The 16875-nt window shown below is 42.9% G+C and overlaps 1 protein-coding gene across 1 annotated transcript in view; it reads left to right on the forward strand.

Annotated features, from left to right (window-relative positions):
• Positions 1–16875, forward strand: part of NAA35 (N-alpha-acetyltransferase 35, NatC auxiliary subunit) — a 31436-nt gene that overhangs the window by 8971 nt on the left and 5590 nt on the right. The window contains exons 7-17 of the mRNA XM_056848106.1: positions 27–70; positions 513–563; positions 1158–1241; positions 2597–2711; positions 5571–5749; positions 7396–7455; positions 7535–7641; positions 8242–8308; positions 9310–9408; positions 15813–15991; positions 16630–16766. Of these exons, the coding sequence (XP_056704084.1) occupies positions 27–70; positions 513–563; positions 1158–1241; positions 2597–2711; positions 5571–5749; positions 7396–7455; positions 7535–7641; positions 8242–8308; positions 9310–9408; positions 15813–15991; positions 16630–16766 (1122 nt within the window). The remainder of the gene's footprint in view (positions 1–26; positions 71–512; positions 564–1157; positions 1242–2596; positions 2712–5570; positions 5750–7395; positions 7456–7534; positions 7642–8241; positions 8309–9309; positions 9409–15812; positions 15992–16629; positions 16767–16875) is intronic.

The following is a 16875-nucleotide window of genomic DNA, read 5'->3' on the forward strand; positions in this document are numbered from 1 at the left end:
AACTGAATAAAATGTTTATTTTCTAGGTATGCTGAAGGATGTTGAGGATGACATGCAAAGGCGAGTTAAGGTAAAATTTTGACATATTTTTAATGTTACAACTGTTACTTTAGATACCTTATGGTCACAATTGGGCATAAACGAATAAGACTATTCTACTAAATCCAGTTTTTTTCTGTATCTTCATATCTCTAGGGATGACAGTGTGGGATAAGGTAAAGGGACAGAGATGGCTGGAACCTGATATTTGCACATTCGTTTTCAGTCTTTTTCCATTCATCTCCTTTCCCATGGATCTATAGACGAACAGGGCAGACACATGAATAAATAAATGTATCTACTGCTGAGAGATCAAATTTGATCACGAGCTTCATGTGTGAATGACAATATTGTCATCTAATCAGATTATCAGGAAGGAACAGGGTTATGATTGGGAGAAAATTCTTTTTAATAGTTTTCTGTAGTACTCTTTCAGGGTACTGTTGAATAGTTTTTAATGTCTTTGATTTCAGAGCACTCGAAGTCGGCAAGGAGAAGAGAGAGATCCAGAAGTGGAGCTTGAAGTAAGGACACTTGAATGCTATTCAAAATCATATAAAAAGTTTCCTAAAAATTGTTTTCTTAAAATCACAGCCATTTTTGTGACAGGACATGAATCAGGCACCAAATTAAGTAGTAGTTATGGGTACCTATCCCACAAAATTTACAGTCATTTACTGTGGTACATATTGTGTGTGTGTGTGTAAAGTGCCTTCAAATCGCAGCCGACTTATGGCAACCCCTTTTGGGGGTTTCATGGCAAGAGACTAACAGAGGTGGGTTGCCAGTGCCTTCCTCTGCACAGCAACCCTGGTATTCCTTGGTGGTCTCCCATCCAAATACTAACCAGGGCTGACCCTGCTTAGCTTCTGAGATCTGACGAGATCAGGCTAGCCTGGGCCATCCAGGTACATATTAAAGAGTGTTAAATGTGTGCTGCTAACAGGTTGATTATCAGGTACTTCCAGGTTTACTTTAAATTTTATTTGCCTTTTAAAGACTTCAAACTAGGAAATCTTGGGCTTTCAGTACAATTAATACTAGCATTTTAACAATGTCAACCTTTTTTTCTGCAAACTGTTTAGAAACTATTAATTTTTTACTGTTTTTCTCTGTAGCATCAACAGTGCTTTGCAGTATTCAGCAGAGTGAAATTTACCCGAGTGTTATTGACTGTATTAATAGCCTTTACCAAAAAAGAGGTATGACTTCTTGGTAATATTTTCATCAGATTTGTGGCACTACAAAATATTGCTGCTTAAAATAATTCCGTTACTAAGTAGACACAATCTACCTCTGATATTCAGAGACTATGCTTTTTATAAAAAAGATGTTACAAGTAGGGGATCCAGGAGGATTTGGGATAAGATCCCAGTCCTTCCCTGTGTGTTTCCCCTCCCCCCTCCCCCCAGTCATTAGCACTCTCACCCCAGTCTTCAGCTTTCCCTCCTTGTGGCATTCCTGCAACCTCTCTCTCCTTCCCATCCTCCCAATCCTTTTTTATTCCTCCCACTTTCAGGTTTCCCTCCCTCCCATCTTCTACCTTTTTCAGTTCTCTTCTGCCACTGAGGCATGGAAACCTCACCAGCGTTATCCAGTGTTGTCGAGCAACCCCCCAAATGGCCACAAAGATCTCACAATAGTTTCACAAGATCTTCAACGACTTGTGAAAGTATGTGGTGAGATACTGGCCATTTCGGGAGTTGCTTGACAACACCAGACAACATTGCCGAGGCTTCCATGGTTCAAGTATTTATCCCCCTCAAATATACATCTCTTCAAATTTTTTGGCATACCTGGGGCTTCAGTTAGGTGTGTAGGAAAGTTCCTCCATTACTCCCTTGCCCTATTGTGAATATTTTGATCTATGCTCTGGGGCCAGGTTCAGAATTAAATGTATAAATGTTAATGGAAAGGATGCTACAATTTTATCTATAATCCTGTATCTATATCTAATTCTGAAGTGTGCCCCCTGCTTGCGGATACTTAAATCCACAGATCGGGGGCACACTCACCCATAACTGAGTCGGCAGAAAAATCTGACATTTAAAAAAGAGGGGTTTAAATCCCCCCATTTTAAAAAAAAAGCATTCTCTGTGAATGTGCAGAGAATGCACCTAATGTTTGCAGCTGCCTCCCACCCCCATTAGCCCAGCTGGGCATGGGGTGTGCAGTGGTGGATCCTGGGAGTCACTCCGGGCCTGTCTATGGCAGCAGCACCCAGGAGCAACTGACAGGCCCATCTGGCTGCAGTAGGGGGGAGGGAAAGGGGATCTCCCCCCACCCCGCACATGTTTTGCTGGCCTCTGGCTCTGGATGAATGGCTCCAGATGAACTGGCGAGAGAGTGGGGCTGGGGAGAGGCCTCGCCCACCCAGAGCTACTCGGGCAAGCCAGCAAGTGAGCGGGGCTAGGTGGAGAGGAAACCTGGAGCGGCGATGGGTGGGGATGGGATTCCCTCCGAATGTTTTGCGGGGCCCCACTTGTCTGTTAAAATCTGTTAAATTAATAGATATTACTTGGTAAAATACCACTGTCTTAAAATTGCTTTCTAACAGACCAGTGCAGTTGCAGAAGCTCAGAAACTGATGACTCAAGCATTTGACTTGCTGTCTGCTATCCACAACTCATTACATCATGGTATTGAGGCTCAGAATGACACAACAAAAGGAGGTAAGAAATTATCTTCAGAACAATGACATCATTTTGTACAATAAAAATCCCTGTATCACTCTGTGGGGTATAGTTATGTTTTATCTATTTATTTTATTTGCTAACTTGGTACCATGACTTTCTCCCCAATGAGGCTTACATCATTCGCCTCTCCTCCATTTTATCTTCACAACAACCCTGTGAGGTTGGTTAAGCTGAGAAAGTGTGACTGGCTCATAGGCACCCGCCAAGCTTCCACAGCAGAATGGATATTTATACCTTGGTCTCCCAGTTCCTAGTCCAACCATACAGCAGCACTGGCTCTGATTTATCCAATTTGATATTTTTTGTCTTAGATTGATTTCTGTTGCATAAGTTATTCTAGACAGGAAAGGTTTTGTTGATTGGTGTCTGTATAATACATAGATTAATTAATGCAGTCTTTCACAGAAGTGTTGAATCTGTTGGTGCATGGTTTCTAAAAATCACATTATTTGATTATGTATTTGCTATATTTAGCTACAATACTGCCTTTTCTAGGCTCAGTATAATTTAATAATCACTATGCAGTAAAACTATCACAGGCGACATTTGACGGAAAATCTGGCCAATGTCTTACCACAGCCCTTAAGGTCACCCTCAATAAAAGGCACATTAAGTCCTTTCAAAAGGTTGGGTTACAAGGAACGTCTAACTTAGATTTCAGTAGAGAGCTCATTCTAGAACTGGGGTCCCCAATCTTTTTGAGCCTGCAGGAACGTTTGGAATTCTGACCCAGCGTGGTGGTATTCAGCTATAAAATGTTTGCTGCAGGAGGCAGAGTTGGATACAAAATGGCTGCCGCAGCTTACCTTCAATAACACATTGAAGATTTTAAAAATCTGCACATCTGATCAAATCTCCAATCAGAGGCCTTGCTGGGTAAAAGCCCCAGCTGGCCCCACCTACTTTCTAAAAACACTTGCTGGGCACCAAGCAAGGTGTCATGGGGCTCATGGGCACCACATTGGGGACCTCTGTCCTATATTCTCAGGGAAACTGCAGTAAAGCTCCTGCTTCTGTTGATGACTTAACTGAGCAGTGCTTGGTCAGAAAATGTTAAACAGTATAGGGAAGAGTCTTGAAAGAATGTTGGTGCTAGACCATGAAGTACCTTGGACCTCCCGAAACATAAACAGTCAGTGCTGTTGCTTCAGAATTAGTTAGAATATATTCTCATCTCAACACCTCAAGAGGCGAGCAGTGTTGTTCTGTAGCTGCTGCAACTTTGAATTCCTTTCAAAGTCATTGCACATGAAAAGCATATCACATTTTGGTGTCAAGATTATAAAAAGGGGCAGAGCCTGTGCCACTCATAAGAAATCCCTAGCAATTGTCAGGATACAAGACATTTTTCAGAATGCTATCAGAATCTGAGTATTTTGCCAGAAGATGTTCCAACAGAATCTCTTGTCATAAGAACATAAGAAAGGCCATGCTGGATCAGACCAAGGTCCATCAAGTCCAGCAGTCTGTTCTCACAGTGGCCAACCAGGTGCCTTTAGGAAGCCCACAAACAAGATGACTGCAGCAGCATTACCCAGCCTGTGTTCCACACAGCATCTAATATAATAGGCATGCTCCTCTGATCCTGGAGATAATAGGTATGCATCATGACTAGTAGCCATGAATAGCCCTCTCCTCCATGAACATGTCCACTCCCTTCTTAAAGCCTTCCAAGTTGGCAGCCATCACCACATGCTGGGGCAGGGAGTTCCACAATTGAAAAAACATTGTGTGAACAAATACTTGCTTTTATCTGTTCTGAATCTCTCACCCTCCAGCTTTAGCAGATGACCCCGTATTCTAGTACTTTGAGAGAGGGAGAAAAGCTTCTCTTCCTTGCTTTGCTAACTCACACCGATGCTTAACTCAACTGGTACTCCTGCAGGGCACACAGATCGACTCTGACCCAATAACAGGATTCTTTCCCCACTCTATAGGGTCCCCATGCTAAGAGCTACAGGGCAAGAGTCTTTATGCCCTTGCCCTTCAGCTTGTGCCTCTGGCAAAGAGGAGCATTTGCAATTTAAATGCTCACAGCCCCTGCCTCATGCACAAGCTCCATCCAGCACCAATCAAAAACCCCTCTTTAGAAGGCTACAATTAGGCTACAAGCACCCACTCTCCCTCAAACACAGCCCTCGCACAGCAACCTCAGTTAATGCTCCCCAGCAGTTTTAGGAAAGGCAAAATCAGCACTCACCTTACCTTGCCAGCAGCTCTGTCTGTCTCCCAGCCCAGCTGATTTACAGTCAGCTGTCAACCACCTTCCTGCCTATGTTATAAATACAAAGTGGCTCCCAAAACTTTTGAGAGGGTTCTGTTTTGTGGACAGCACTGTCTTGCTTTGCTGTCAGTCCTTGGTCCCCGTGCCATCATGGCACTCTTAGCGGGAGGAGGGGTCCAGCCGCTGACATGACCTTATATCTTTACTGTTTCTTATAAAATGTTACCCTTTTAATACAGAAATGTTACACTATAGACACACTTTTCTGCTTTTGATAACTTTAACTGCTTCTCCACTGTGTGCATAAAAGATTCTTTATAAAGACAGGCATAAAAATTTGGGACATTGCCTGGGCTCCCATTTCTGCTTCCTTGTCCTGTTTTACAGTTCACACATGCATAGCGTACATGAATTGCAGCACTTATTTAATACATTTTATTTTCTGACAATTGAAATGGCTTAATTGAAAATAAGAGATTGCTTATGCAATTGCCTTGCTTTTTCAATTAGTGAAGTTAATTGAAGTCTTTTTCCGCCCTCTTGGCAAAATAAAAGCTTGTGACTTGGCTCTGAGTGAGGGTTATTAATGTGTTTTTGGCCCTTTTTTGTAGATCATCCTATTATGATGGGGTTTGAGCCACTTGTTAATCAGAGATTACTTCCTCCAACTTTTCCTCGTTATGCAAAAATTATTAAAAGGGAAGAAATGGTCAACTATTTTTCAAAGCTTATAGACAGAATAAAAACTGTGTGCGAAGTTGTCAATTTCACTAATTTGCACTGCATTCTGGTAAGCGTCAACACTTGTTACTTGTTTTTATTCATATGAGTACAAAGGCATATTATGAGAACAGCAATGGTATTGTGCGCTTAACCATTTCTGTGCATTTCATAGACTTTTCCCTTACTCCTCTTCTGCTTTATGCTTATTTCACAAACAAGTAGAGATAATATACTATTTAAACATCATTACAGTGAGTCACTTCTACAGTGTCTTATGCCACATTTTCCTGGAAACATCTAAACAAGCATCATTTGATACTGCTGGCTGATATGGTCTATTCCCTTGTGGCCTGTGCTGGGCCCACAGAAGATGCTGTGTTGCTATAAGTAGTAACAACCAATTGGCATGGTTTCTGTTTACCACCTGGAAGTGGATCCCAAATCACAGTGGTAATACAGGTTGAGTATCCTTTATCCAGAAATCCAATATCCAAAATGATCCCAAATCCAAAGCTTTTTGAGCACCCACAAAGAGTAATAAAACGGCATGTATGCTGGCAGGTCTCACCAACGACAGGTCCCCCCCACCCGATGCCCCACATTCACAAAATTTTTAAAAATATTGTATAACGTTACCTTCAGGCTATGTGTATAAGGTGTATATAAAACATAAGTGAAAGTTGGGTTTAGATTTGGGTCCCATTCCCCAAGATATCTCAAGTACTAAGAAGAAGAAGAAAAAACCTTCAATAATTGTTGAACATTTCCTTTTTCAATAAAGGCCTTAGAAATTAAATTGAATGAAGGCGATTACAGTTTTACTAGTGACCTGCCTACCTGATGTGGGGGAATGCATATGAAACGTCATCTAAGGAGGGCTGTAATTGGGTGGATGTTTCCCAGCCCCAGCTTCCTTTTCTAGGTGGGTTCGCCCTCGCTAGGGTTTACATTGGACCCAGCTTCCTTTTCTTAATCTCTTTTATACTATAACTTCTGTCTGCTACCTTAATCTGAATTCTTAGTTGAGGCACCTTCAACTTTCCAGTTGCCACTTCTGCTGTTTTCCTGTGTATCTGGTTTCTGTGCAGTATTAGCAATGCATTACCACATGGGGATGTAGAGAGGTCCATAGGCTGTTTATCAGAGTTTGTTGTTAACCTCTGTGTGCTTTGTGTATTGCATTGTTGTTTTTCTCAGATCTTTCACTTTTTATTCAGTTGGGTTTCTAGACAATGCTGGATGTTGCTCACTTCTGAAAACCCACATGCATTTCTGACGTTTGCTGTCAGGGCTTTAAAGCCTGGCACTTAGCTTTCTTTCCCATAGCATGAGCTGTATTGGTTGCTAAGTATGCAAATTGTTCTGAGAAGAGTGGTGGCTCTGTGACATGGGTGTTGATGTACCAATGATATTGATGGCCTGCCTAAAGCAAGGAGGAACCGTGATATTCCCTTCTACAATTCCTACAGTAAAAGACTATTTGTTCTCCAAACTGTCCCTTATCTACTCCATCTTACCTTTTTTAAAGTGTCACTGCTTCTCACACCAACAGATCGGTTCAATAAGAAAAGGCAGAGTGACTGACTCATAAGCATACGGTTATTATAGAACATTTATAAAATCAGATTAGGGTTCTTATTTAGCCAGCTCCTGTTTCATTGTATCTGCCTCCTTATGCATAGTGTTAACCTCAGCTTTCTGTTTATATAATAGGATTTTTTCTGTGAATTTAGTGAACAGTCACCTTGTGTTCTTTCAAGATCACTGTTACAGGCAAGTCAAAAATATTTTGGAAATTATTTACCGTGTGCTTATAACCAGATTTCAGTAACAAAACAACTATTTCTTGCAGACCACTTTTCTTGTGGACAACAAAAAAGTGTTTGGTACTCACCTTATGCAAGATATGGTGAAAGATGCCCTGAGATCTTTTGTCAGTCCTCCAGTCCTTTCACCTAAGTGAGTATTACAATTTGTTTTTGTATACTTAATAGACCTCTGAACTCTTAACACACATTGCCAATAAAACCCAATACCCACTGTTCCTTCTGTGAGTACATAGCACCTTCACAGATTGAGATGGCTTAAAATTGTTCATGATTTTGCATATAACAAAAGGAGATCAATATATAGTTGGTACAAAACTGTTGGCAAGTCACTTTGCTTTTTTCTGTTCACGTACTCTTTTATTAAATGCAGAAGCTGACATGTATTTTCCTTGCTAGAGTAGTTAAACTTGGCTACAGTTATACTTAAATGATGCCAAAATTCAAGACAGACACAGGCCAGGAGAGTGTAGAATGTAAATGTACTATAAGTACTGTACTTACATAGTAAGTGCCCATTAGTAGCTGTTTCCACATTAGGGATCTCCTAGCCATTTGTGTTGTCACAAGAAAAAGATGCACAGATTAACAAATCTGCACTGGTTTTTCAATGGATTTTTTCACAGATGTTGGTGGAACAGCTCCATGAAGCCAAAACCGACTCTCCTCTTCAGGACAATACAGGTCTCTTGATTTTTTTAAATTGAAAATAATTTTCTTTATTCTGTTATAGGTGTTGTCTATATAACAACCACCAGGCTAAGGACTATATTGACTCCTTTGTCACACATTGTATTCGAGTGAGTACTGATGATATCACTTTATTTTAGATTATTACTATCCTGCCTTTTCTCCCTTTTTTATTCTTACAAAGGTTAGCATTTGTCAGGAAGCGAAGGGATGTGTAGTCAGGATAAAAACTTAAAACACTGAAAATGTAAAACGCTTTTAGGATTTGTGAAGCTGACATGACTGGTTACCCTAAGTAGGCAGTCTCCACTTTAGTTGGGGGAATTAGCTGGAGACAGAGAGTGAGAGGGGGTAACTAGGAACAACAACCTATGTATACCAGGATAGTCCTGGGTGAAAACGCAAGTGAACGGACAGTTTTATAATTAATTAGATCCCAATAAAGTAAGGGAAATACACTCTACACATGCCCAGAGGATGCTGTTCTCCAGTTTACAGTCTTGGCATTCAGGCAAGGGATTCTTGGCTCAGATTTATTTACATCCTCCCAAAGACCATATTCTTGTTTAGGGTGACACTTAAGAGCAGAATACCTTTTTTTAGCTCTAATGGCAGATTTTAGGGGGAACATAAGAGTAAGTGTTTGACGGATTATTCACAGGCAAAAGGCACTTCAAACATGCTTAGTGGCACACATTGTTTCACATGGGCAAGTTGCCAATTGGCTTATAATTAATTACTAAGAATAGTTAACATGCCAAGTATGGCTGACCACTCACTTTTCTACACGTACCTCATCTACTCGAGAGCCACATTTGCTACTACAGATATAGTAGTAAATCAAAAATGGTACAAATCTCAGTGAGATTTCTGTCCATTGCTGTCATTTGTGACTGTTGACATCAAAGATGAGAGGAAACGGAAAAGAAGTGAAGAGACAATGAGAAAACACTATGAAACAGGGATGGGAAAAAAAGTCAAGGACTGGCACTTTAACCTACCTCTGTTTCCCTGAAAGACAGATATTATAACCTTTAATAAAAGTAAAGTTTGAGATCAAAAAATGAACATAAGGTCTGAAAATTAATCAACATTTTCATTTTTTCCCCAGCCATTCTGTAGTTTGATTCAGATACATGGGCATAATAGAGCTCGCCAGAGAGATAAGCTTGGTCATATTCTTGAAGAATTTGCTACTCTGCAGGATGAGGTAATGTCCCGGCAGACAGAATCCTATACAAAATATGATTTCAAGAGAGGTTCTGTCCTTTTCTTCTCATAATTTTTGTCCTTCCAGACAAGATACACAGGCAGTATCCTTTGCAAAGCCTTGGGTACGGCTTCCCATGCTGTGCCTGTTCCAGTTTCTCAGCTCAGAGGGACAAAGGGCATCTTCAAGATGGGTGTTTCCTTTTCCTCTTAGCTCAGGAGGCAGGAATTAATATTTAAATTTTTCCTTGGCTTCTGAGGGTAAACGCCCCCTATAGCCAGTTCTATTTCCTGCCTTGATCAGGAGAGCAGCCTTTCGCAGCTCTCAGCTACAAGGAATAGAAAATTCAAGCCTTTCTTACTATTCTTACCTAAATATTCTTGTCTAACCTACTTACCTTTCTTACCTATTCTTATTTTTCTACTCTGTCCTATTAACATTGGGGAGATAGGGGATATATATTTTTCTTTTAATACTAACAGGATCCTTCCCGCCAAAACAAAATGGCGGATCGGCAAGAGGACAACTATATTGCCTCAGCCGATTTGGACCCGAGCCTGCTAATGGCCATGCCTCATCCATCTGAGGCAATCGAACCCTCTACCAGTCAACAAGTTGACTCGAGGGTTAAAACAAAAAGAAAGGGCACCACAAACGGCAGAGGCAAGCGCAAAAGGGCCGTCTCCGCCGGTACTAAACATGCCAAACGCCTCATTGACGCCGCCCGATCTACAGCTGCGCCGCAATGAAGCGGACGAAAGTACGCAGCGTCGGGCGGCTCGGAGACTTCAGCGGCACTAGTCGCTCCCTCTGTGAAGTGTTCTCGGGCAGAACGTCGAGGCTGGTGGCTCGCCATTAGCCTTTGCCGCTCTGATAGAGCCGCAGAGACTGCAGCGGCACCGGCCGCCCCCCCACCGCTGGCACTCCGGGGACAGGAACAGGAGGCTCGCGGCTCGCTTTTGCCTCCTGATGCTTCGTCCGTAGGCTGCTCGCCTTTTCTTCACGGACAAGAAGCTACAGCGGAGACACCGGCCACCGGTAGGATCTCCTTTCCCCCATTACAAGAGGGCGGGTTAGCCTTTCTGAGAACAGAGCTCTCCTCGCTCATCAGGGACGCCTTCACAGAAGGCTCAACCCCCTCCCATGCCATTTTACCCCCAGCCTTTTACAGCCCAGGGAATACAAACGACCCAGCCTTTTACTACCCAGGGAACACAACCAACCCAGATCTATTCCAACGTGGGAGCCCAGCTACACCAGGCTAATGTTGGCAATGAGGCTAGTACTTCTTATGGGGATGGCAGATGGCCCACTAAAGCGGCCCTAAAGGACAACTCTGAGCAGCAGACTATGCAAGGGGAGGAGGGGGATGATTCTATCTCCTCTGCATGAGGAGACATATATGAAAAGGAAGGAGAATTCAGCTCCGATGGGGAAGATATTACTGAACAACCCAAACAATCCAGAGTGTTTAACACAGAGGAATTTCCTCTTTTATTAACTAAAACTCTGGCAGCTCTTGATCTCTCAGACGACCCTGAGTCATCAAACCCTCAGACAAAGGGAACAAGAGTTTTTCCACATGCACGACACACCTGATAAAGTTGTGCCAGTACCAGAGTATTTCTTATCCCTCATGAAGTCAGAATGGGAGAAACCCATGGCTTCCAAACAATGGCCTATACTCTCAAAAAAGTTTTACAACCTAGATCAGAACAGCTCAGAAATCCTCAAAGCTCCTCCGGTGGAAGCACCGGTCACTGCACTACATACGTCAGATCTAGCTACTGAGGAAGGGCAGGCCATGATCAGGGATCCTGCTGACAGAAAGGCAGAGTTAGCCTGCAAAAAATCACACGAGGCTTCTGCACTGGCAATTAAAGCCTCAGTGACATCAGCACTGGTATCCAGAGCAGCAATCATCTGGGCCAGAAAATTAACACAGCTCATTCCCCAGGAGGAAAAGCAGGCATGTGAAGGAGTATCCAGACTTTTACGAGCAATATCCTTCCTGGCTGATTCAACTTTAGACACCATGACATATGCAGCTAGAGCCATGGCCACCACAGCGGATGCTAGGAGAGCACTTTGGCTCCGACCATGGCAAGTGGAGCACCGATCTAAATCGGTCTTAATGGGTTACCCCTATCAAGGGAAACGATTGTTTGGAGACAAATTAGACCTCATATTAGTCGAGACAAAGGACAAAAAGAAACCCTTACCAAAGAGCCTACACAAAGAATCCAAGAATTTTTCAAATTCCACGCCATTTCGATCCTACCATACACTTCAAAGGTATAGACCAGACCAGCGTAGAAACAATTGGAATCAGAACCGTAACTCCTTTCAGAGAGGAGGAAGGTTCACCAGAGGTGCAAAATTTTCCACATTTCAGGGTGACAAAGGGAATAAACCCTGTCGCCAAACAAAACAGCGACGCCACACTGCAGCCTGTGGGAGGAAGGCTCAATCTGTTTCAACCACAATGGTCAACCTCCCAGCTGGACCAGTGGGTACTAAATATAATAGGGATACAAAATAGAATTTTCCTGCATTCCACCAAACAGACTGGTGACATCACCAACATCCAGAAACAAGGACAAACTTCAGAGAACATCAGCAGCCATCCAACACCTGATGGAAATCAATGCAATAGAAACAGTGCCTCTATCGGAACGTTCATTGGGAATCTATTCAGTATTCTTTACTGTTCCCCAGAAAGATGGAGGATGGAGGGCCATCCTAGACTTGAAGTTTCTGAACAGATTTATCCCACTGAGACGTTTCAGAATGGAGACACTGAAGTCAGTTACAGAGGCATTACGACCAATGGACTTTCTAATGTCCATAGGCCTCGCCGAGGCATACTTACACATACTCATATGCCCACAACATCGGCACTTCCTGAGATTCCTATACCAGGGAATGCACTACGAGTTCAGGGCCCTCCCCTTTGGGTTAACATCTGCCCCAAGGGTATTTACCAAAGTCTTAGTCACTCTGGTGGCGAACCTGCACAGAAAGGGCATAAGAATACATCCTTATCTAGACGACATACTGGTGTGTGCAGACTCAGAACAACAAAGCGTACAACATACAAGTCAAGTAATAGAAACATTGACAACACACGGATTCATAATCAGTTACAAAAAGAGCAAGTTGATTCCTTCCCAACGACTGACACACCTGTGGTGAATATAGACACAAGACAAAACATGCTATTTCTCACAGGAGAAAAAGTCAAACTCATATCCTCACTAGCAAGAAAAACCTACGCTGCACGGTCATCCAAACTCATGTCACTTGCAAAACTACAGGGTCACATGGTGGCTTGCATTCCTACTATTCAATGGGCACGTCTCCATGCGAGGCCCCTACAATGGCTCCTCAGGCCTTACCAAAGGGACATTCAAAAGAAAAGAGAACTAAACATTCTCTCCAAGGAAGCAAAAATAGCCAGCAATGGTGGTCAGACCAAAGCAACCTATCAAAAGGTCTCAGATTCATTTACCCTGTTCCGGAGCAGATCTACACAGACGCTTGCATGACAGAGTGGGGGGCAACATTCTAAGAACACATAGCCCAGGGCACCTGGACCCCCCAGGAACAAAAGTTACACATAAACGCTCTCGAAATCAGAGTGGTATTCAAAGCCCTTCAGAGCTTCAGACAACAAGTTCAAGGGAAAGACCTATTAATCAAGACAGACAATGTGGCCGCGAAGGCACATTTAAACAAGCAGGGGGGATCCAGTTCATCAATACTTCACAAGGAAGTAATGCCGACTTTACAATGGGCGGAGTCCAGTCTAACATCACTCACGGCAGAACATATACAGGGAATCACCAATGTGCAGGCAGATTGGCTCAGCAGGGAGACAACGAAGCAGAATGGTTGCTGCATCCAGGCATATTCCACTTAATCACACAAATTTGGAACGCCAATAGTGGACCTATTTGCCACCAACACACAAGGTACACACAAGTGGGGGCGGAACTAACGGCGAACTGGCCCAAGGGAATGTTATACGCCTTCCCACCCCTCCCACTCATCCCGAGAGTGCTGAGGAGGATAAGAACTTTGAAGGCACACGTATTGTTCATAGCCCCGTATTGGCCCAGACGCCCATGGTTCCCTACATTAATACAGATGTCGAACAACAACCTCTGGAGGCTCCCAGACAGACCAGATCTACTGATACAGGGCCCAGTTTGCCATCCAGACCCAGGATGGTACAAAATGACCGTATGGGTATTGAACGCAGGAGACTGCATAAATTAGGGTTCACTGAAGACATAGTCAACACTATCCAGGCCGCACACAGACCTTCCACACAGAGAATCTATAATTCAACCTGGAAAGCTTTCACTAGGTGGTGCAGACGCAAAAACATCAATCCACTCAAACCCCACACACTGGGTATTCTGACCTTTCTTCAAGAGGGTCACAGACTCGGTTTGGCTACTTCAACGCTAAAAAGGCAGCTAGTTTCCATAGCCACTATAGTGCCATGAGTGGCAGGTTATAGAGTAACCAGACATCCCCACATAAAATCCTTCCTTAGGGGTTTGGCTCTTACAGCTCCACCTGTTAAGCACAGGTTTCCCACCTGGAGCCTACATACAGTGCTAACAGCTCTCATGAAACCCCCATTCAAACCGCTTACGAAGGTTGGTTTAAAATGGTTGAGAATGAAAGTCCTCTTTCTAACAGCTGTAACATCAGCACACAGAATCTCAGAGATAGGGGCACTATCAACTCGCCCAGGTCTCATCATATTCCACAAGGACAAAGTGGTTCTCAGACATGATAATTCCTTCATTCCTAAATGCAACACTAAATTTCATAGGGAACAAGACATCCTCCTACCGTCATTCTGTCCCAATCCAAGGTCACCTATAGAGAGGACATGGCACTCACTAGATCTACGTAGAGCACTTCATGTATACATATCCAGAGCTGAAAGTATCAAAACATCCAAGTCACTATTTATTAATATTTCCCAACCAAAGCAGGGAAAACCCATGTTGAAAGCGTCAATCAGCCGCACCATCTCCTCTTGTATAACAGCTTATAAGGAAAGCAAACTACCAGTACCAGGAGGCATAACTGCCCATTCGGTTAGAAGCATGGCGACCTCAACAGCCTTCGATAGACAGGGCCCTTTAGAGGAAATTTGCAAGGCGGCCACATGGTCATCTGTGTCTACCTTCGTAAGACACTACAAATTGAACCTTTATTCGTCCGCAGACGCAGCATTTGGCAGACGAGTACTGCAAAGCATTTAAAAGGACGTCTAACCCTCCTGGGGTGGGGACTGCTCTGGTATGTCCCATCTTGAAGATGCCCTTTGTCCCTCTGAGCCGAGAAAGAGCCTTGGCTACTTACCGTGAAGGCTTCTTCTGCTTAGAGGGACGAAGGGCATCTTGCCCTTCCAGACGTCCATCACATGTTGTATCTAGTTTATCAGTTGTTTACGGTCAAAATAGTCTAATTAAGAGTTGCAGTTCATTAAAAGAATAGTTCTTTCTTCTACCTTTTACTACTTACAGAGACCAGAGGGATACTGGTTAAAGTTCAATGACATATATACTGTTTGTTAACAATTTTTTTCCACTAATCTTATAAGGCTTGGAAAGTTTTTAAACTGGCTATAGGGGGCGTTGACCCTTAGAAGCCAAGGAAAAATTTAAATATTAATTCCTGCCTCCTGAGCTAAGAGGAAAAGGAAACACCCATCTTGAAGATGCCCTTCGTACCTCTGAGCAGAAGAAGCCTTCACGGTAAGTAGCCAAGGCTCTTTCTTCGCCATGTCTCCCATGTCTTCTCATCCCTGTCTGTGGGCCGTTAGTTCCTTTTGCTTACCTTCCCCTTTCTAAAAGCCTATGTACTTGATCAGAATGCTCAGCATCTGGAAACATCCACCTCAGATTTGGAGAAATTGCTTTTTATGTATGTGTTCATAGTTCACTCATGGGGACAATTATTTAGCATAGCGTATTTTTCTTTCTTAATTGAAAATGCTGACAGAATGACACAGCCCACCTGATGGAAAGCAGGGTGCTTAATTTGTGATATTTTAGGCTAACAGTCATCAGATATTCATGTGAACACTTCAGTTAATCTCACTGTTTTAAGGAACTATGAATATGGTACCTATTTGCTTCCAGCTTTGGGTCCAAAATGTGAATAATGGAATAAATACTGGCTTGGATTCTGTGGTTCTGTTAAGCTAGTGTAGGTTCTTTCCTCTGGTATAAGGAGCTTTCCACTGATGCAGCAGCAGAAGAGCCTCTTGTGTTAGAGAATCTCTTCATGGAAGAAAGTAATGGATCCAATCCATTTAGCCTATATTGTTTGGTAACTTGCAAATGTGATACTCTACTCTTTTCCCCCCTTATTAGGCAGAGAAAGTGGATGCAGCGCTTCACAGTATGCTGCTGAAACAAGAACCCCAAAGGCAACATTTGGCTTGCTTAGGCACCTGGGTCCTTTATCACAACCTTCGCATCATGATACAGTATCTTCTGAGTGGGTTTGAACTGGAGCTGTACAGCATGCATGAATATTATTACATATATTGGTAAGAGGGACAAAGCACTTGGAAGTTGAAAGGAAATACTTACCAGAATCTTGCTGCAAGTGGACAGTGCTGGGTATTACTAACAACATCACTTCCCCCTATACCCAATAGTAAAATGGTGGCTGGTACCAATCATGAAAGTGCTGAAAATACGTAATCCAAAGACAAGGCAGGGGTTTAGGTATTCTTGAAGGACTCCCCAGATATGCAGAAAACATGACTTCTTAAAGCCTCCCCCTTGCCTGATGAGATGGAGCAAAGTGTTGTGAGTCAGTTGAAAAGGAAGAAAATGCCTCAAACCCCTAAGAACTTGCATCTTGGAGGGAAGAGTCTCATTCATTTATTTCTCTGTTGTTCTCACTCTGAGAGAGAAGGGCATCTACGATTGGTGTTTTGGCTTCGCATGCTTCGGGAGGCAGGACCTAAAAGCGTTCACTCCCACTTCCTGTCTCCTGTCTCATTCCTTGTAAGTCCCAGGGTTGTGGATGTATATTTTGGATGGCTGGGTATACTGCACCAAATCTATAACAATTCTGCACAAGTTGCAAAACTATCTGTTGCTCATAAAACAAACTCAATATTTATATTCTTTTAAAATCGAAAGGTTGTCCCTAAATTTAGTATTGTGTTCATTGTAGGTATCTCTCTGAGTTTCTCTATGCCTGGTTGATGTCAACACTGAGCCGTGCTGATAGCTCTCAAATGGCTGAGGAAAGAATCGTGGAAGAGCAGCAGAAAGGCCGCAGTAATAAAAAAACAAAGAAAAAGAAAAAAGGTATAGGTACATCAAATATACGGAGAGCTGGTTTAACTGATCTAGTCACTCAATTTATGTTAGAATATAGGCCTGTGCCTGCAGTTCTAAAGACACTTTCCAGGGAGTA

Source organism: Euleptes europaea, chromosome 4, assembly GCF_029931775.1.
Source record: "Euleptes europaea isolate rEulEur1 chromosome 4, rEulEur1.hap1, whole genome shotgun sequence".
Lineage (NCBI taxonomy): Eukaryota > Metazoa > Chordata > Lepidosauria > Squamata > Sphaerodactylidae > Euleptes > Euleptes europaea.